We start from the raw sequence: 20,318 nt of genomic DNA on the forward strand, positions 1-20,318 counted from the left end.
TTTTTTTTTTTTTTTTTTTTTTTTTTTTTTTTTTTTAAAGATTTATTTATTTATTATATTTATAGTGTTCTGTACTGCATGTATGCCTGAAGGCCAGAAGAGGGCACCAGATCTCATTATAGATGGTTGTGAGCCACCATGTGGTTGCTGGGAATTGAACTCAGGACCTTTGGAAGGGCAGACAGTGCTCTTAACCGCTGAGCCATCTCTCCAGCCCAATGGCAGGGTTTTTATTGGGGTTTGAGCAAGAACCCGCAGTGCCCAGCTTAGCAGTTACATGACTGGGTAATATTCATTTAAGCTTGTTACAAAGTGATTGCTAACTGACATAACTAACGTTGAGCGAGCTATCTATAGACCTCAGGAATGTTAGGTCTTTTCTGTGCCATGAATGTTCCACTACAAGGTCAGTGGGCTGCCCAGCACAGATGCCCCACCCTGAGATAAAATGTCTTCCCATTCTTGTGGTTAGGCTCAGGCTGTTCTTTGGGTAGGGAACCTTATGGTGTTGTTCCTGGAATTGGTGACTTATGGCCTGGTTCCTGGGACTGATGACTTTTTTTTTTTGGGGGGGGGGTGTGTTAGGCCTGGACTTCTCATTGCCAGGCTTGGAATTGTTTTCTAAGTTTCATTTTTTTTTTTTTTTAGTGGTGGAGGTAGAACCTACTACCTTTCATAAGCAAGACCAGCCTTATCAGCCTTATACCACTGAGCTAACAATGCCAGTCTCTCCCACTGACTTTTACACATAGATCTTGTATTCTGCAGTCTTACTTAACTCATTTGTTCTAAACCCTTTTTAGTGGATTTTTAGGAAATTTCCATATACTGTGATTATATCCTTGGCAAATAGAAACAAGCTTACTTATTCCCAGTCTGGATGCATTTTCTTTTTCTTGCCAATCTATTGTGGCTAGAACCTCTACTATAGTGCTGATTGGATGTGGTAAAAGCAGACATCCTTGTTTATAATCTGAGAGGGGAAAGCATTCACCTTTCTACCAGTAAGGGTATTTTTGCCTGAATGAATGTCTGTGAATCACATGCATCCCTTGATGTTCCCCTAGCCGTCCATAACATTCCCTGGAACTAGGGTTACAGCCAATTGTGAGTTATATTTTGGGTGCGGAAAGCAAATGTAGGTCCTCTGGAAGAAAGCAAGTACTTTTAACTGCTGAGCCATTTCTCGAACCCCTGTTCTTTATTATTATTATTATTATTATTATTATTATTATTATTATTATTTTACAGGATCATGTTATGGAATAGAGGTCTCAAACTCTTTATATTCCTGTCTCAGAATATTGGGCTTAGCAGGTTGAAGAAGCTCCCTTCTGTCCCTGGTTTGTTAAATTTTTATAATGAGAGGTTGTTATTTTGTCAAATGCTTTTTTCTGTCATATTGAGATGATTGTGTAGTTTTGTTATCTATTTGACTGATCAGATCTGTTACAGGCCCCTTAGAACAGTGTGTTAGAACTTGATGACCATGTCTATTATTTCAATTGTGTCCTTCTAGCACACTTAAGCAGGTTTAATGGGGTACAGGAGGAAATAAGCTTGTAAAATACAAGACAAAAAGGGAAATCACTGGAGGGGATGAATGGAAAAAGGGCCACTGAATTGTAACAGCTATCTTCCATACAAAGTCAACTGCTTTGTAATATTGTCTCAAGAATTTTTCTTTTATCAGTTTTACATTTTTTTCCCTTACATTGTGTGTGTGAGTCTGAGGATGCATGTGTGGGGATGAGAGAACAGCTTTCAGGAGTTGTTTTTTGTTTGTTTGTTTGTTTGTTGTTTGTTTTTTTACCATATAGGTTCCTGGAATAGACTGCAGGTGCAGATCATCTTTTAGGTCTCCCTACTCACCCCACATAGTCTGGGATAGCCTTGAACTCTATGTAGTTGAGAATGAGTTTGAACTCTGGATTTCTCCCTGCCCCCTCTTTTTTTAAATATTCATTTATTATTTAGACAATATTCTGTCTGCATGTATACCTGCATTACAAAAGAGGGCAGCACATCTCATTATAGCTGGCTGTGAGCCACCATGTGGTTGCTGGGAATTGAACTCAGGACCTCTGGAAGAGCAGCCGGTGCTTTTAACCTCTTAGCCATCTCTCCAGCACCCCCTTCTTTTTTGATAGGTCAGTCTGTAGCACAGGCTTGTCTCAGATATGTAGGTGAGACTCATCCCTCAGGCTTTGATATCAAAGAACAGATTATTATGTCCTCTGGGACCTGAACCTAGCTAGGGTCTTGTACATGCTAGGAAAATGTACTCTACCCACTGAACTACATCCTTAACTCTTTACCTCTTTATTCTGAGGGCTGTGTGATCCATTGAAATAAATTGTGACAGAAACTTATTAGCAGTTGCAGGGCAACTGGGGCAGCAGGGATATTCAGATCCTTGGTTATGGCACCAATTACCATTGTCTCTGTTTCAATGGTTTTGCAAGTATGTACACATAATATACAAAACGGTTTCACTTCACATTCTACAGGCACTTACCATGTGGTAATCTTCAAAACTCAGTAAACTTCAAAACTCAGAACTTGATGTTTGCACATGTACACCCCAGGTAATATGTTCTTTTGCAGCCCTGTGACTTGTGGGGTATCTCCACAGTCTCTTTCCTTTTCCTACGTCAGGTTGATGTGGTAGCAGGGAAGAGTGGTTTTGCCTTCAACCCTTACCTGTGGGAAAGTGCCTGGGTGGCTGTGTGCCTCAATTTCCCTACCTGCTATGTATGAATAAAAGAGCACTTGTTTATGGTAGATGAGCTGATGGAAGCAGCTTGCATGTAATCTCCTTCATTATCAACACTGGGTCCCTTGGGATACAGGAGGTAGAAGTAAGTCATTGTTGCTTTAGCCTATTCAGTTAAATTCTTAAGACACGGAACAGGACCTGTTTAAACATCCAATGACAAAAGACTGTCTTACTTACCTTATTCTGAGTTTCTCTAATGTGGAAGCAAAGGGAGAAAAAACAAAGGAAAGGGCTTCAAAATTGTGAGAAAGTATAGCATGCATGGTGAGTTAGGAGGGGGATAACAGTAGAGGTATATTTTGACATTTGCACAGAAGGAACATGTTTAAGAAGTTGCAGGATTAGATGCCAAGCTACCTTCCTTCTCACAATGCATTCTGTCTGATCTTCACTATTGCCTGGAGCAGATAACATTATTCTGGCTATGGCTAGCTGTGAAACTTGCCTTTGCTTTGCTAAGCTAGCAGGAGGTGGTGGTAGCTTTGGCTCCCAACTCCTACCATTTATGATGCACACAGGAAAACTGAACAAACACCTAAAGGACATGGTTTCAGGAAGTTGGCTATTAACCATATAGGGCATTCCTTTTTCATGTCTGCTTCTCATGTGGGACTACAGAATTGTGGAGGGACAGCTGGCATCTAGAAAGGTGGGGGGGGGGCATGAGGGTAGGAGTTTGCATTTCCTTTTCACAAACTGCTTAAACTGCTTTCCTGATATGAGGGCTTCAGATAGGAACTTGGAGGTCAGTGAAAGCCTCACATTATATCAGTATCAGTGGGGAAATGTTATTTTTGTTTTTGTTTTTCACAAATAAATGGTAAGACTTCACCACAAACCTATTACATTACAAAACCAGCACTACCAGAGGACATTGCCTAACTGCCTAACTCAGGCCTTAAGTGGCCCAGTCTAGCCTTCTGTGCTATGTGCCTCTGACCCTCTCTTTTTACCACCCACATTCCTTTGGAACATAAAGGCAGTCCACTTCCCCAGATACTCAAAATGGTCTTGCAGATGCCTAGTCTTTTTCTGCCTTCGAGTTCGGAAGAGATAGCTGAAAAGGATGAGATTGGGAGTGGTGAGCAGCCACACCCTTTCCCAGCTTGGCAGATGTGGGTCAAATGTGTTGCTGTGTCCATGCTGGAAATGAAGGCATTTCCTAGCCACCAGTGGAATAATCCACTTGGGCAAGAGTCAGCCCCTTGTGACTGTGAATAAGAAAGAAAAAATTCATCTTTATGCAGGTATAGTGGTACAGTGTATAACCCCAAGACTGGAGAAGCAGAGGCAGGAGGCTGGCTAGCCTGGCCTTCCTGGCAAGACCCTGTCATACAAAGGGCATCTTATAAAGGAGAGATCCACAGCCACTACCTTGACTATGTGATAAAGTTGGGCAAGAAGTGAGGATTCTGTGTCAGCACATGGCTGGTGCTCTTGCCAAAATGATTAACCTGAGTTTCATCACAGAACAAGTCAGCAAGTGTAGATTTCGGAATATTATTATGTAAGTACTCTGCCAGGAGCCCTATATAATGAAAGGTGAAATGAAAAACTAAAGTAGACAAGGGGCAAAAGTGATGTGTATGGGCTGGAGAGATGGCTCAGAAGTTAAGAACACTGGCTGCTCTTCCAGAGGTCCTGAGTTCAATTCCTAGTAAACACATGGTAGCTCACAGCCATCTATAATGAGATCTGGTGTCTTCTGGTGCGCAGGTGTACATGCAGACAGAACATTGTATACATAATAAATAAATAAATCTTTTTTAAAAAGTGATGTGTGCTATCATGGTACAATTGGAAAGATTCAGAAGTGTCAGATGGGGTCTGTGGTAAATTACATGATAAAGTGAATGCAGTGTTAGTCTGGCTTTCAAATGCTTCTGAAAATATCTGAGTGAGACCAGGTGTGCATTCTGGGAAGATCTAGGTTAAGGAAATATGCAGGTGTTTATCCTTCTTGCAATTTGACAGTTTTTGAAACCCAGAGTTAGGAAAACATAAATGGGAACTTCTGTTGGGCCACTGTGGGAGATAAGAGCCAGAATGTTGAGGACCTTCTGTGTTTCTTTGGGATTTATTTTCATTCTGTTGATATGCTCACTTCACCATCTCAGTAACATCTGTCTGGGTCTGGGAAGCTGCTTCCAGGCTATCTCTTGTATTCTCCAGAGAGCAGAACTGATAGCCAGCAGGTGGTGTGTCAGTATTTATATAAAAATGCCATGCACACAACCAATCTTAAAGCCAATGAGGTTTATTGGCTAGAGAGGGAGAGAGAAAGAGGAAAGGTGAGAGAGGAAGAGAGCGAGAGAGACATGGTGGGGAGGAGCACCCCAACAGAGACAGGAGAGAGAGCAGGAGAGGGGGAGAGATCAAGAGCAAGAGAGTAAGAGAGGAGGGGAGTGGCTGATAGGCCACTATGCACCTGGCCCAGATGATGTCATAGGACACAGGTACGGACCCATAGGACATTGTCAGGACCCTAGCGGTCCCTAAGGGAAGGCCAGTTGAATTGCTGGCACAACATAACATTCCTCCCTTTTTGTTTAATTAAAAAAAATGAGGAGCTTGGGCTGCTTGTCATGTAAGGCAAGTGGAAGTATATAAATGTAGGTTCATTGGAAGCAGCTGTCGGTTGCCATGCAAGGGGGTGAGAGAGAAAAAGAGAAAGTAATAGCAACAAAATATCCAGATTACTTGGTTAAGAGGAGGAGGGGAAGTCCCTGCCCTGGGAAGTTCAGGGTAAAATGTTGCCAGTAGAGAGTTGCCAGCCATGCACTGCAGCAGGTGGGAACTGAGGAACGCTGGGAGAGCCTGGAGCTACTTGTCCTGGGCCCAAAGCACACCATCCCAGCCTTTTGTTAATAATAAGTGAATAACGGGCATAGATTCTCTTCTGGTTACTTCCTGCTGACACTGGGGGCCTATAGGGAGGTCAAAAGGCTGAAATGCTGGCCAAGTCCAGGAAGAACAGACTGTTTTGATGCTGTCCAGGGTCTGTGAGAACATTGGTGCCTGGGAGGGAAAGTGCCGGTCTAGCTTGATGGAAGTCTGCGAGGTCAGACTCAAACACCTGTTGTACGTGCTTAGGCGCTGTCCTGGATGTAGGAAACACCTGGGTCTGGCAGGATACTGGAACATATGTAAAGGTAGAAGACAAAGTTGTGCACAACATAACAGGGTGGGAACTGGAGGCTAACTTCCGGTTTCTTTTCTCCCCAGCCTCAGACTACTCATCTGAAGAGTGGGGTAAGCAGACTGATTGTGGCACCCGGGTTCCTTAGAAATGATGTAGTTTCACCGGCTACCTCTTGCGTTATCCATGAGTGCAAAGGACCATTTCTCAAGCCAAATAGGAAGTCTCAGGCCTTGCAGGATATCCCAAGGTAGGGCTCTTTTCTTTTGGCCCCACCTCTCCCTGTGTTTCTGGAGAAAGCATCCCAGCCCAGAGCTCAATGAAGTCAGGCTGAACAACGCCAAGCGATCTGCTTGGGGCCCTCACTCTCTGGCACCGCCCCGAGGACAGGTGCAGGAATGGTGCTGGGGGCTTTCTTATATCTTCCTGCTCCTCGCTGCCACGGCAGCCGCCTCCGCCGCTGCGCCGCTGCGCCGCCTCCGCCCGCCGCCTCCGCTGCTGCGGCCGCGATCTCTTTGTCTGCAGCTTTGAATCCAGAAGGCGGGGCGAATGCTCCTGCGGCCCCTGCATATCTGCGCTGTGTGGCCCCACCTTCTTAAGGTCTTGGTCCCTCAGCCTTTCCCCATCACTAGCTTTAGAATTTTTTTTCCTTCAGTAATTCTCTTCAGCATTTATCCCACTACACAAATTACCCCTCCACCCCTACAAAAAAACAAACAAACAAACAAACAAAACAAAACAAAACAAAAAAACACACACACACACAAAGGAAGCAGGTGTCCTGTGTTGCCCTCATCCATCCGCAAAGGCTTTCAAAGAAGGCGATGCCTATTCAGACTGAACTTCATGGTCTGTCTCTCCTGGTCAGTTTCTTCTCCATCTATCTTGTCCCCCTCCAAGTCTGGTTTCTTGCCCTTGGTTCTCCGTCTTGATGACTCTATTTTCTTCCCAACCAGTTAATGTAAAAGTGCCCTCAAAGGCCTCTAACTCTTTTTTTCCATTTCATGGGCGCCTCCTCATGATCTCAAATGAAGAACTATTCCTAATTAAATTCCGCAACAGCAGCTGGGCACGGTGGTGTACTCCTGTAATTCCAATAATCAGAAGGCAGAGGCAGGCAGATCTCTGAGTTTGAGGCCAGCCTAGTCTACAAAGGGAGTCCAGGACAGCCAAGGCTACACGTTTCAAGCAACAATAAATTATAATAATAATGATTCAGCAACAGCTGGGGGTAGTGACACTGTCTTTTAATCCCAGCACTATGAGTTTTTGGCCAGTCTGGTCTACATAGTGAGTTTCAGGACAGCCAGAGGTGTACAAGTCAGACCCTGTCTCAAAACAAAAACAAACAAAAACTCCAGCAACAATGCTTACAGGGTACTCAAGTTGGTATCTCTTGTTTAGTAAGTGTAGGTGTAATGGCTCACTGCAGATGTTTGTGGGTCTCAGGGCCTCCAAGCTGCAAGCAGGAAAACACACTTATCCCCATGTGGTACCCCAGCCTGTAATCTCAGTACTTAGAAGGCAAAAGTAAGAGGAGCAGGAATTTAAAAATATATGCTACAGAGAGTATGTGATAGGTAAGATCATGTCTGAAAAAATTGTTGGAAGAAATCATTTCCATTTCCAATTAAGCATCAACCCTAGAGTTGTCCCTCAGCCTTCCTTTCTTTTGTAAGGACATCCCTGGTCTCTGTGGATATCAGCAATAGCTTTCACTTTTATTGTGGTAAAATACATCTAATGCAAAATGTGCTATTAGTGACTTTTCATCTATTCACAATGTTCACCCACTGGCACTGTCATTCCAGAGCACGTTCATTGCCTCCAAAGAAAACTGAGACCCATTAAACTGCCACTCCCCTCTTACCTTCCTTCAGCTCCTGGCAACCATTACACTGTTTTCTGTCCCCATGGATTTGCCTGATGGAGATGTTCCATTTAAATGGAATGCCATACAATATGTGCCTTTTGTATTTGCTTTCTTTTGCTTAATATAAACCATTTTTAAGGTCCATCCATGTTTGGGCACATCTCAGCAGTTCATCTTTCTATTCTGCGGTAGAACAATAATCCACTTTGCATGAATCACAGCATATTTATCTGTTGGGCTTATGTACTTTTTTTTTTAAACTCAAGGGATCCCAGCTGACTTGGAGTCCATGTCCATTTGCCAAGTGCTAAGGGGTGTAGCTGTCTGCCCCTTTTCAATTGTCTATTTTTTTTTTCAAGACAGGGTTTCTTTGTGTCTGTCTTGTAACTCACTCTGTAGACCTCAAACTCAGAAATCCACCTGCCTCTGCCTCCTGAATGCTGGGATTAAAGGTATGGGTTACCACTGCTTAGCTTAATTATATTCTTGAGTGTGGGGCAGGCATTGTGTTTCAAGCCCTCTGCCCCCACAGAGAAGCAGCTGCCACTGGTCTTTGCCTTACTTTTTAACTCCCCGCCCCCCCCCATGTTCAGAGTAGTTTCCAAGAATCACCAGTGCTTTGCCCCTGAGACTATTGGCTACTCTCATCAAAAGATGTCCTCTCTGGGTGCCTCTGATAGACACTGGAGATTACACATCTAGGACCCCATTTTCCTCACTTATCCTCTATTCACAAAGCAGGTATCCACCCATAATCTCAGCATTGGAAAGATGGAGACAGGAGGACAAGGAGTTGAAGGGTTCAAGGCTAGCCTGGACTACAGAGACCCTGCCTCAAAACTGAAAAAAAAAATGCTCTAGGTAATTTAAACCTGAAATAAAATAGTATTGGGGTATACAGGTAATTGCACAGTATTATATAGATGCACTAAACATTTTTTTGATGAAAAAAAAATAGTTGTTTTTTTTTTTTTTCATTTTTTGAGACAGGGTCTCATTGTGTACTTGTGTACTTCTGGCTAGCCGAAAACTCATTATGTGAACCCGGCTGTCTTTAAACTCACAGAGATCTGCCTGCCTCTGCCTTCCAAATGCTTAAAATAAATGCATGTTCAACTTGGTTGTATATTTTTAAAGTGGCTAATTTTGTCTTAGGTGTATTCTACCATAATAGTAACACTGCTGCAAATGTCCTTGCAAGTAAATTTGAATTATGCCTTTTCTCAAAGGCCTTTCTAGTTACCTTACAGAAGGTTGACTATTTTATACCTTAAGGTAAAATTCTGTTGACTGTGTGTGGAGGCAATACTGAGTCAGGCTGGAATGAAGAGTGTCTGGTGGCATGATGTATGGAGATGGTGACTGTGCCCTCTACTTCAACACTTTGTTTCCCCCTCATGTGTTCCTTCCTTTTTTTTTGGAGGTGGGGAGGGAGCTGTTGCTGCTGCTGCTGCTGATCTTCAGTCCATGTTGGAATTTTGAACAACTTCTAATGCCAGCTAAGGGACACCTCAACACAGGATAGATAAGCTTGCCAATGAGTGTGAGAGCAATCAGGCAACGAGGAAAAAACTTCCTTTCTTCATGTCCTTTTATGTGAGCCATCTGTCACAAGAAGGTGTGGCCCAGGTTTAGGGTGGGTCTTCCCACTTCAAATAAGCCATCCAGTTGTAGTCAAGTTAACAATCAAAACTAGTCATTACACCTACAAAGCCATCTCTCAGCCTCCACCTTTTTTTTAATTTGTAATTTGTTTTTTTGGTATATGCATTGTGTGTTGCATGGATGTGTGTGTGTACTGGTGTTTGTGCCTATTTGCATGCATGTGGAAGCCAGAGAAGGATGCCAGATATAATTCTTCTAGCACTCTTCAACTTTCAGTGAACTAGCCAGTGAACCTCCAGGATCTACCTGCCTCAATCCCCCAGTTCTGGGGCTATAGGCGTGTGCTATTGTCACTAGCTTTTACATGGGTACTAGGGATTTGAGCTCAGAACCTCATGCTTTCAGAGTCATCTCCCCAACTTGGGTTTCTTCTTTTTCTTCCTCTTTCTCCTCCTCCTCCTTCTTGTTTTGCTTCTGCTTCTGCTTCTTCATTTAGGCAAGGTCTTATGTACCTCAAGCTGGCCTTAACTCTTTATGTATTTGAGGATAACCTTAAACTCTTGATGCTCTTCCACCTGTCATTGCTGGGATTATAAGAGTGTGCCAATGTACCTGGCCTTCCACCTTGTTTTTTGTTTTGTTTCAATTTTTTTAATTTAATTTTTATTTTTATTAATTACAGTTTATTCACTTTGTATCCCAGCCTCCTCCCATATCCCCTCCCAATCCTACCCTTCCTCCCTCTTCTTCTCCTATGCCCTTTCCCCAGTCCACTGATAGGGGAGGACCTCCTCTCCTTCCATCTGGCCGTAGTCTATCAGGTCTCATCAGGACTGGCTTCATTGTCTTCCTCTGTGGACTGGTAAGGCTGCTCCTCCCTCAGGTGGAGGTGATCAAAGAGCCAACCACTGAGTTCATGTCAGAGGTGGTCTCTGTTCCTCTTACTGGGAAACCCTCTTGAACACTGAGTTGCCATGGGCTACTTCTGTGCAGGGGTTCTGGGTTATCTCCATGAATGGTCTTTGGTTGGAGTATCAGTCTCACAAAAGACCCCTGTGCTCAGATATTTTGGTTCTCTTGCTCTCCTTGTGGAGCTCCTGTTCCCTCCAGGTCTTCCTATCTCCCCCTTCTTTCATAAGATTCCCTGCACTCTGTCCAAAGTTTGGCTATGAATCTCAGCATCTGCTTTGATACCCTGCCGGGTAGAGTCTTTCAGAGGTCCTCTGTGGTAGGCTTCTGTCCTGTTCCCTGTTTTCTCCCTCTTCTGTTGTCTGTCCTGTTTCCCTTCTCAAATTTTATCTTACTTGTGTGAGTGTTTTTCCTACACGTATATCTGCACAGCACACATGTATGCAGTGTCTGTGGAGGCCAGAAGTGGGTGGTTGACCCCTGGGACAGAAATTTCAGATAGTTATGAACTGCCACGTGGGTGCTGGGAATTGAATCTAGGTCCCCTGGAAGAGCAATCAGTGTTCTTTAATCACTGAGCCATCTCTCTAGCCCTCCACCTTGTTTTTTGAGACAGGGTTTTATCTGACTTGTACTCAATTGATTGATTCAGTTCTACTGGCTGGCCAGTGAATCCCAGAGGCATCTTCCTGTCCCACCTCCTCAGCTCTGGGATTACAAGTATGTACCCTCCAGCATTCTCTCTCTCTCTGAGTCAGAGCTTCACTATACAGCCCTGATACTTCAATTGTATAGACCACAGTGGTCTTCAACCTATTAACAGGAACACAGGGGGGGTCCCTCTCCCCACTAACCTTCTATCTCTTTCCTAGGGTTAAAGGGTTGGTAGAAGAGAGGTAGAGGCCTAAACACCACGAATAAAATAGTTTAAAAATGAGCACAACAGGTTTGTGGATGAAACGACCTTCAGATGGTGAAGACTGAACTCCAGATTGAATGACCTGAGAGCTTCTTGACTTTGCACTCAGATAAATTCAGCATGTTGTGAACAATGTGCAAACACAGGTCCCATCATTGCTTTGGGCTTTGGCAGCCTCCACACTTTTTAAAGGTATTTGTGGCAGATCTGAAACCACCCATGTACCACCCTTGATCTTCCTCTCTCTTCCCCAGAGGGATTCTGTGTAGTGATTTTCATGCGAGTTTTCTTCTATTGCTGATGCCTTTAAGAAGTAGAGCTTTAGGAAGTGGCCAGATTACAGTGACCTGTAATCTCAGCAGTCAGGGAGGATCTCTGTGAGTTCGAGGCCAGCCTGGTCTACAAAGTGAGTCCAGGACAGTCAAGGCTACACAGAGAAACCCTGAGAAAAGAAAACGAAGAAGTAGGTGTAAATCAGGTGATGGTATGTACCTGTAATCATAGTACTTGGTAGAGGCAGGAAGATCAAAAGATTTCTAGGCTAGCCTATATAACTTAGTGACATTACATCTTAATTCCTCAGCAAAAAGAAAAACATACTCTTCCATAAATTGTACAATTCCTGCCTGAGTATTGTACTTCTAATACCAATGACCAACTCATTTGTCTGATGTGACCTGGATATAAAAATGCTTTAAGTCCAAAACACACATGCTCTTGTCTGGAATGTGCTTTTTGTTGGTGCATACATGCTCTTAATGGTTTGGTGTTCCCTATCCCAAGGATTCTAACAGGCATCCTTCTCATTTAACACTGGGCTGGTTTGGACCACCTTTCTCCTAAATAGCTTTGTTGTTGTTCTCCTAGTTTTTAATCTTTGGAGTATCCTCTTTTCCTATACCCCACATACACTGTTCACTCACTGCCAAGGCAGGGTGTTTGCCTTGTCCCAATTACCTCTCTGGTCTTGTTGATATATTTGGAGCTTGTATCAGGTGAGTACAGAGGGCATCCTGAGGATCTTACAGATGAGTTCTAATATTTCGACTGTCTTAGTTTGGGTTTTTATTGCTGTGAAGAGACACCACGACCACAACAATTCTTATACAGGAAAACATTTCATTGAGGCTAGCTTACAGTTCAGAGGTTTAGTCCATTATTGTCATGGCAGGAAGCATGGCATCATGAAGGCAGACATGGGGCTGGAGAGGTAGCTAAGAGTTCTATGTCTTGGTCCACAGGCAGCAGAAGGAGACTGCCTTACTAGCCTCCTAGCTTGAGCATAGGAGACCTCAAAGCTCACCTTCACAGTGACACACTTCCTCCAACAAGGCCACACCTCCTAATAGTGCCACTCCCTGTGGGCCAAGCATTCAAACACATGGGGGTCACCTTTTCAAACTACCACATGGATATTGCTGTCTGAGGTGCTAAAGGGGAGGTTGGTGGAAGCAAAACTGGATTTCTATGCCAGTTTTGTTCCAGCTCTGGAAGTAGAACCCAGAACCTTGTGCATGCTAAGCTACACTCCTAGGCCTGAATACTTTTTGCAGAATAGTGCTCTGAAAGTCAGAAATGCCTCAAAGCAGTTGTGGATCAGGCAGGATTCCATGCAGGATAAGAGCTACCATGTAATTGGTCCTGCCCTGCTTTGCACAGTCCCTCATATATTTCCATCTTATTAGGAGCTTCTACTCTCTCTAGAAGGACTCTTCCTTGTTACACATGCTCTTGTGTGGAATGTGCTTTTAGTTGGTACATACATGCTCTTTAATGGTTTGGTGTTCCTGTCCCAAGGATCCTAACAGACATCCTTCTTTATCCTTCTCTCTGTACTATCTACCCTCACTAGTTCTTGAGAATCATCGTGACTTGAAAAGGGAGAGAGAGAGGAGCCCAAAGGGTATTGCTACCACTTGGGCCAAGAGATCCTTCTGGCCTGTCATAGGCATTCTTTCTGATGGTTCCTTTTCTGAGGTACTAAGACTGTGCGTTCCCAGCCCCCACCTGCCTGCCCTGCAAGCTCTTCCCTGTGCCTGTGCCTGGTTTCCATAGTAACACTGCTGCTGGGTAACTTAATGATTCCAGGGAGAAAGGCATTCCTGTAGTTCTGTGTCACCTGAACATCCCACTGTGTGCTTGTTCTTGTCTTCCTGCCCTGGGATTTTCAGAGTAACTCCTTCCATACAAAAATCCCCAGATCATCTCTGATATCTTCTGCCTCTTTGTTTCTACTTAAGAGTAGTGGTGAGCTAGCAGATGTGACAAAACAAAACTAAGTAGTGAGCTGGAACACTGGCTGATTTCTGTGGTGTAAACACTCTGCTATAGCCCACTACTATAAGCCACCACTGAGCAGAGTGAAGAAATGTGCAACCACACACTTTCAAGTGTTTACTTCCAGACACAGAAGGGAAATAATGCCAAGCAAACAGACTATAGCAAAATGTAGTAAAGCAATTAGAGAGCCAGAAGGCTTAGTTTTAATTGCCTTTGTTTTTTATTCCATTCATTCAGTTACAAGTTTCTCAGTCACAATGCTGTTAATGTCTGTTTTTAACACCTGGCTCCAGCCTCTGCTTTGGAGACCATTCCTCACATCCTGTCAAAGGCCTTTCCTGAAACATCTTGGCTGGTGTCCTGTGCATAGCCCCATTCCTTTGCCTGCTTCCTAACTGGCCTCCATGGCTATGCAGGGCTTTTCTGACCTTCCCCTTCCCTCTCTTCCTCTCTTTCCTGCCCCTTCCCCCCATTTTGAGTCAGGATCACACATAGCCCAGACTGAGCTCTTAATTCCCCATATTAGAGGAGGCTAACCTTGATGTCCTGATTACTTTGCCTCCTGAGTGCTAAATGTGCTACCACACCCAGTTCCATCTAATTAAAAACAAACAAACAAACAAACACACTTTCCTAGAAAATGTGTTAACCTGTTTCCCTTAAACATGTTTTAATAATTCTACTTCAAGAAAGACTTGTATAGTGTGATAGATAACCATTATACAAAGATACACGAACAATACTCCAAAATAGACCTTTGCCATTATAGCAAAAACTGGAAATGACCTTCTTGCTATATAGTAGGAATTAGCCAGTAGAATTTAAAGGATCTACCTCTGCCTCATAATACACAGAGAAGAAAACTGAAAGTCTGCCCACAGGAGTATAACATTCCATATATCCCTGAGATCACAAGCAGTTTTGGTTTCCTAGAGTTTTAAAATGTTTCACAAGAGACTGATGTTTCTATTATATTTAGATAAAATGGAATTTTTGCTATTTTGTGCTTTCGTTTTTTTTGAGACAGGGCCTCGTGTACCCTAGGTTAACATCAAACTCCCAAATGTTGGAATTACATACATGACCTGCTACAAAAATGAAGGTTTTTATAAATCAGTTTTTAGAACATGGAGCATGTCTTTAATCCCAATACTTGGGAAGTACATGCAGGCAGATCTCTGTGAGTTCAAGCCCTGCCTGGTCTACATATTGAGTCCCAAGGCAGCCAGAGCTACATAAAGACCCTATCTCAAAAACAAAAACAAAAAAATGAAATAATAATAATTAAAAAAAGAAAGTTCAGGGGAGAAAGGAGACAGAGGAAACAAATTTATCTATAAGGACATAATGAACATAATGAAAGAGCACAGGAGTATGTGGACTACATGGATTCAGAGAAACTGGGAGATGTTTCTGAGTAAGGAGGGCCCTCTTTTCGATGCTTCAGCTGTCATGTTGCATCCACCAGCACAGATTGCAGTCTGATTTGGCATCTCTGTGAGAAACAGGTGGATGCTGATGCTCTGAGTGCTTGACACAGGATCTTTGCCGAGTTGTAAATGTTGGGATAACTAGGCAAAGCAAAAGACTCACACCACATTTTCTAGAACTACATGGAGCCACAGCCATAGCTAGGGGTCCTCTCTGAGCCCTTCCAAGTGCTTTTCCTCTTGTTTGGTCCCTAAGAAAACTAGCCTTCTCACTTGTATGTTTTCTTTTTCCTCTCCCTCTTCCTCCCTGTTTCTATGTCTGAAAGGGTCTCTTTGTAACCCATACTGGTTTTTTACGGATCTAAGGATGAATTTTGAACTCCGGATCCTCCTACCTCTACCTCCTCTTTCTGAGTTCTTGTATTAAAGGCACAAGCCACTATACCAAGCTCTTATTTTGTGGGGTCGGAGGAGAGGCAGGACTTAAAGTTTTGCTATGTATGTCAAACTGGCCTCAAATTCCCAGTGGTTCTCCCTAGCCTCAGAAGTGTCACCTCTATTTTTGGCCCATCAGTTTCTTTGCACCTACTCAAGGATGCTGCCTACCTCTCTTCAAGGTAGGGGTATCTCTGGCTTCATGCTCATCCCACTGGGGACCAATGGGTATGGTCTTGCTCAGTTCAGAATTTTTTTTTTTTTTTTTGGCAACTGCCATTTCCATCTCCAGAAACTGCTTCCTGCTTCTTTGCTAGCTTTTTGACAAGTGCCCTGAATTCTGGTGGCACCTGCTTTTTATGTCCCATTTCTTTTCTTTTTTTAAATTTTTTATTTTAATTTTTGTCCTGTACCTAAGGAAGGCCTAAGTAGTAAAGCAAACTTCTCCAGAGCTTAACATATTCTGGCTGGGCTGAGGTCAGCCTTCTGCCAAGGGGTACTTGCTCAACACTGAGCGGCTGAGGCTGAGGCTGCCTGCCTGCCTGCTTGTCCACCCAGTGATGTGCTTTTTCCCCTTTCCTACCCAGGGTTTCAGCATGCTTTTGTCTGAAAGATATCCCTGCCTATCATTCTGCTCTTCCTTCTGAGTCCTGCTTCTGTCTCAGGCGCCCTCCCTTGTGCCTCATTTTCTCTACTATACAGGCTCTCCTTGACTCAATCTGTTCACCTGGCTGAGCCTCACTTTCCTCATCTGCTCAACAGAGGAAATACCTGTGTCTCCCTTAGGGTTGCTAGGGCTTTGGATTTGGGGGTGGGGAACTCACTTTAAGGGGCCCTGCCTGCAATCTGGAGCATAGCAAATACCCAATAAATTGTGCTGGCATTGTGCAATCCACCATTTGGCACCTTTTTGAGGACACTTTATAATTCCAGCTCTTTTTGTGTCAGGAGGCAGCCTCTGTTCAGCAAGTCAGTTGGAATAGCCCATTTCCTTGTATATTTTGCTGTTTTCTCCATTACCCCTTCCCTGGGTTTGTTGTTTTCCTGACCCCAGTGTTGGGTGGCACAAGTTGACACTCACTGAGTCTGGCTAGTTTGTCTCAGCCATCATCAAGGGATCTTCTAGATGCTAGCTCTGGCCTCAGTACTGCCAGAGGAGAAGCACATCATGATGGGAGGGAGGACCAGAGAGCTTTGGATGGTTCCTTATGGAGGAGGGACTTCAGATGTTTTGAGGTGATGGCAGAACCCTATACAGATATTCAGTCACCTGGCTTTGAGGGAATTACAGCAATACACAGACAGAACTCTGGTTTGGAGGCTGACAAATAGGGTCTGCCTGGGAAGGAGGGCACCAGGGGTAGCCAGGGCTATGGGTGGAGAGCACGTGTATATTCCTTGATCTGGGTGCTGGTTAGCAGGTCAGGGTCCTGCTGGCTTTCAACTCCAGAGGGGAGAAGTCAGCTCTTGAGGGTTCTCACAGAGGCATATCTTCGCCACAGGTGAACGGGAAGGAGCTCTCCAAGCTGTCTCAGGAGCAAACCCTAGAGGCCCTGCGTGCCTCCAAGGAGCCCCTGGTGATCCAGGTGCTGAGACACAGCCCCCGACTGCGGGGGGACAGCTCCTGCCATGACCTTCAGCTGGTGGACAGTGGCACTCAGACCGACATCACCTTCGAGCATATCATGGCACTGGGCAAGCTGCACCCGCCCACCCCACCCATGGGCATCTTGGAGCCGTACGTCCTCTCTGAGCTGTGAGTTGCCCTCAGGAGGGCCTGGGGGCCCTGCCTCCAGAGAGGAGATGCCACCTGGGACAGCTGTCCCCATGCGACCCACAGACGGCTTGCTACAGCTCTAGCCATGGTGGGAGAGACCCAACTCAACTGCCACTCTTGGGCAGGAAGCAGGCTCCTTGACCTCTAGAGCTGACCGTGGCACTCAGGCTCAGAAACCTCCAGGCCTCTGGCCTCAGGCTTGGCACCAGCTGGTGGAAAGACTGAGGGGAAGCCTGTGTGCCCGGGACGTGGGTACTCCTCCATCCTCTTTCCTCTTCTGCTGTTCATTGTCTCTGCCACCTTACAAGTATCTCTCCTTGAATCTTCTTGCATCCCTTGTCTGTCCCATTCTTCCACCTGCTCTGAATTTCCTCCATCTCTCTTCGGCTTCTTTCTTTGGCTCTGTCGGAAGAAGGGCCTTTCATCCTGGCCTGGTGGCCATGACCATGTAAGCAGCACTGACTCATTCTGCTAATCCCACTGGGGCCTGCAGGGAGGTGGTCCTGGGAACCCTTTTGTTCAGAGAGGTAGCAGGCAATAGAGCAGTGAGAATTCAGTCTGAACTTTGGGCAAGGAAAGCAACCCCTCCCTGGAGGTGGAAGAGTGCCGCTCACTCTTCAAAAGGCCTGGGTAACTCCCGAGGGTTCTGCATGAGTGTGTTACAGTGTCAGAAGCAGCCTGGGCACTTAGCTTTGGAGAAGTCAGCTTCTGGGAGCTTGGATGAGGAGAGTTAGGTATGCCTGCCTAAGTCCTTAGGACAGACCCCTGTGACCTCTAATAAGAGCATTCCCAATCCTTCTACACCGTTTGTGTAGATCAAAGAGAAGGGTTCTAGAAGCAAAAGCTTGGCCACTTTCTTTAGAGAATACATCTAGAACAGGGTTCTCTGCTTACTGTACTGGGACTGGCCGGCTTGGAGCTGGGGCTAGGGTGACAAAGAAGCAGATGGCCCATCTGACCCCCCCTTCTCCTGGGCAGCCCCCCCATCAGCCATGAGTATTATGACCCAGCGGAGTTCATGGAGGGCGGCCCGCAGGAGGCAGAGCGAATGGACGAGCTGGAGTATGAGGTGAGCCTAGTGGCTGCCCTGGTCAGCCAGCCAGGCCAGAATCTGCAACCAGCAAGAGTCTTCACAGGCCCACTTTCTGCAGCTCCGCACAGGCTGGGCTTCTGCTGCCCTCTGGTGGCTGGGCCTCATGACCCTTCCTGGTAGAGAGTCCCTTGAGTCAGGGAGGGTGTGGGTGAGGTGGTGTATTCCTCCTGTATTTTGTGGCAGTGACTCTGTGTCCCACGCATGTCTGTGTTCTGTGTGTCCTGTACATCTTGTGTCTTGGGCGTTTCGTGGTAGGGAAACCACTGAACACTCACACCATTTAGGATGGTAAGAGAAGGGAGCCCTCAAAGGTAGGGGCTGCATACTCAATTCGGATAACTGAAGCAGAAGGGCAGGGGATACTAGGGGCAAGGGTCTGGGCCAAGGTTGCAGCCAAGTCTGCAGGCGTCCCTGCTCATACACTTCAGTTCTTTATATGTCTACTTCCTACCCTACTCCTTGTGGCAGGAGGTGGAGCTGTGTAAAAACAGCCACCAAGACAAGCTGGGCCTGATGGTGTGCTACCGTACAGATGATGAGGAAGACCTGGGCATCTACGTTGGAGAGGTATGGAGATATGCTATGGCAGGCTATGACATACAGAGCCCCAGAGCTATTCCAGCCTAGCTCTGTGCTCTTTCCACAAAGCCTGTCCAGGATTTAGGGCTGCCCAGAGGTTTTAACTACCCCCTAGGTGTCACAGTAGGTTATAGGTGTCAAAGCCAAGGTGTCTATGGCTTCAGTCCAGGGAGACAGTTCTGCTGACCTGTGCCCAGACAGCAAGGTCCTAGTGGGGCCCTTCTCTCCCCGTTCCCTTTCCTTTGGCAGATGTCTATGTATCCAGCAGCGCCTCTACTAGCACTATTCTACTAAAGCTACCCTTCCAAACAGAAAATGTCCCACTGCCCACAACATCCCAGACTTGATGTATTTTCATTATGAAGAAGCATCCAACCATATGTCTAGTGCCTAGTTCCTGCCCCAACCACCCCCCAAATAAAGAAAACAAGAAAAAGAATTCTGAGGTAGGTATGGTAGCTCAGGCCTCTGTAATCCCAGCACTTGGTAGGGTCAGGAGTTCAAGGTCACCCTTAACTACATAGTGAGTTTAAGGTGAGGTGAGCATAAGTTGCATGAGAGGACCCTATTTCAGAAACAAAACAAGTCTCGTGTGGGTAACTCAGAAAGACTCAGAAGGCAAAGTTAGGTAGATTTCTGTGAGCTTGAGGTTAGTTAGAGCTACATAGTGAGACTGTTTTGAAAAGGGGCATGTGTGTAGGAGGTGTTCTGGAAGGATGATTCTTACTGCTCTTCCAGAGGATCTGAGTTCAATTCCTAGAACTCACATGTCTCACAGCCACCTCTAACTCCAGCTCCAGAGGATCCAACTCCTTCTGGACTCCACCAGTACCTACACTCACCTGTGCATATACACACAAAACAAAACAAAACAAAACAAAAAACAGCAAATACAAAGAACTAAAATAAATCTTCAATAAAGTTGGGGCATAGCTAAGTGGTAAGTGCTTTCCCAGCATACACAAGGCTTATTCAGTTCCTCAGCACTGAAAAAAAGAAAGACTTTGATGCAAGAATATAGAGTACAAGGGATAGAGGTAAAAACAAAGTGTTGGGTAGGGACTACGGAACCGCTTCTGGTCATCCTGTTTCTCCCAAGCTGAGGGAGCAAACTGCCTGGGCCCATTGTTGCTTCCTAGAGCTTGGAAGATGCTACTCTGAGGTGAAGTGGGAAAGTGAGCAAGCCTGACATTTGCTTTGGGAGCACCCTAAGCTGAGGCTACCCCCCACACATACACACATGCTGAAAAGGACACCATAGGTGCCCATGTCCCCAAGATGCATGTGTCCTGCAGGTAAATCCCAACAGCATTGCAGCCAAAGACGGCCGGATCCGTGAGGGAGACAGAATCATCCAGGTGAGCACTTGAAGTCAGGCTGCCATGCCTGCCCTGCTGCAGCCCTGCCCTCTCCTCAACCCATTCCTAGATCTTTTCTGCTGAGAACCTGGCCTTCTACCCTCGAGCCTGGCCAAATCTCATCTCTGTTCTGCTCAACTAT

General features: G+C 45.3%; 1 protein-coding gene across 5 annotated transcripts in view; it reads left to right on the plus strand.

Annotated features, from left to right (window-relative positions):
• The window catches only part of Pdzd4 (PDZ domain containing 4), a 28,270-nt gene that overhangs the window by 4,563 nt on the left and 3,389 nt on the right, over positions 1–20,318 (plus strand). Inside the window, exons 2-6 of one of the 5 annotated variants that reach the window (XM_055591845.1) lie at positions 6,005–6,031; positions 16,872–17,125; positions 18,125–18,215; positions 18,708–18,806; positions 20,114–20,176. In XM_055591845.1, coding sequence (XP_055447820.1) covers positions 6,005–6,031; positions 16,872–17,125; positions 18,125–18,215; positions 18,708–18,806; positions 20,114–20,176 — 534 coding nt within the window. Of the gene's footprint in view, positions 1–6,004; positions 6,032–16,871; positions 17,595–18,124; positions 18,216–18,707; positions 18,807–20,113; positions 20,177–20,318 lie in introns of those variants that run through there. The other 4 variants (XM_055591849.1, XM_055591846.1, XM_055591850.1 and 1 more) reach the window with 4 other exon arrangements.

The sequence above is a fragment of the Psammomys obesus genome, unplaced genomic scaffold, assembly GCF_907164565.1.
Source record: "Psammomys obesus unplaced genomic scaffold, mPsaObe1.curated_primary_1811, whole genome shotgun sequence".
Taxonomy (NCBI): domain Eukaryota; kingdom Metazoa; phylum Chordata; class Mammalia; order Rodentia; family Muridae; genus Psammomys; species Psammomys obesus.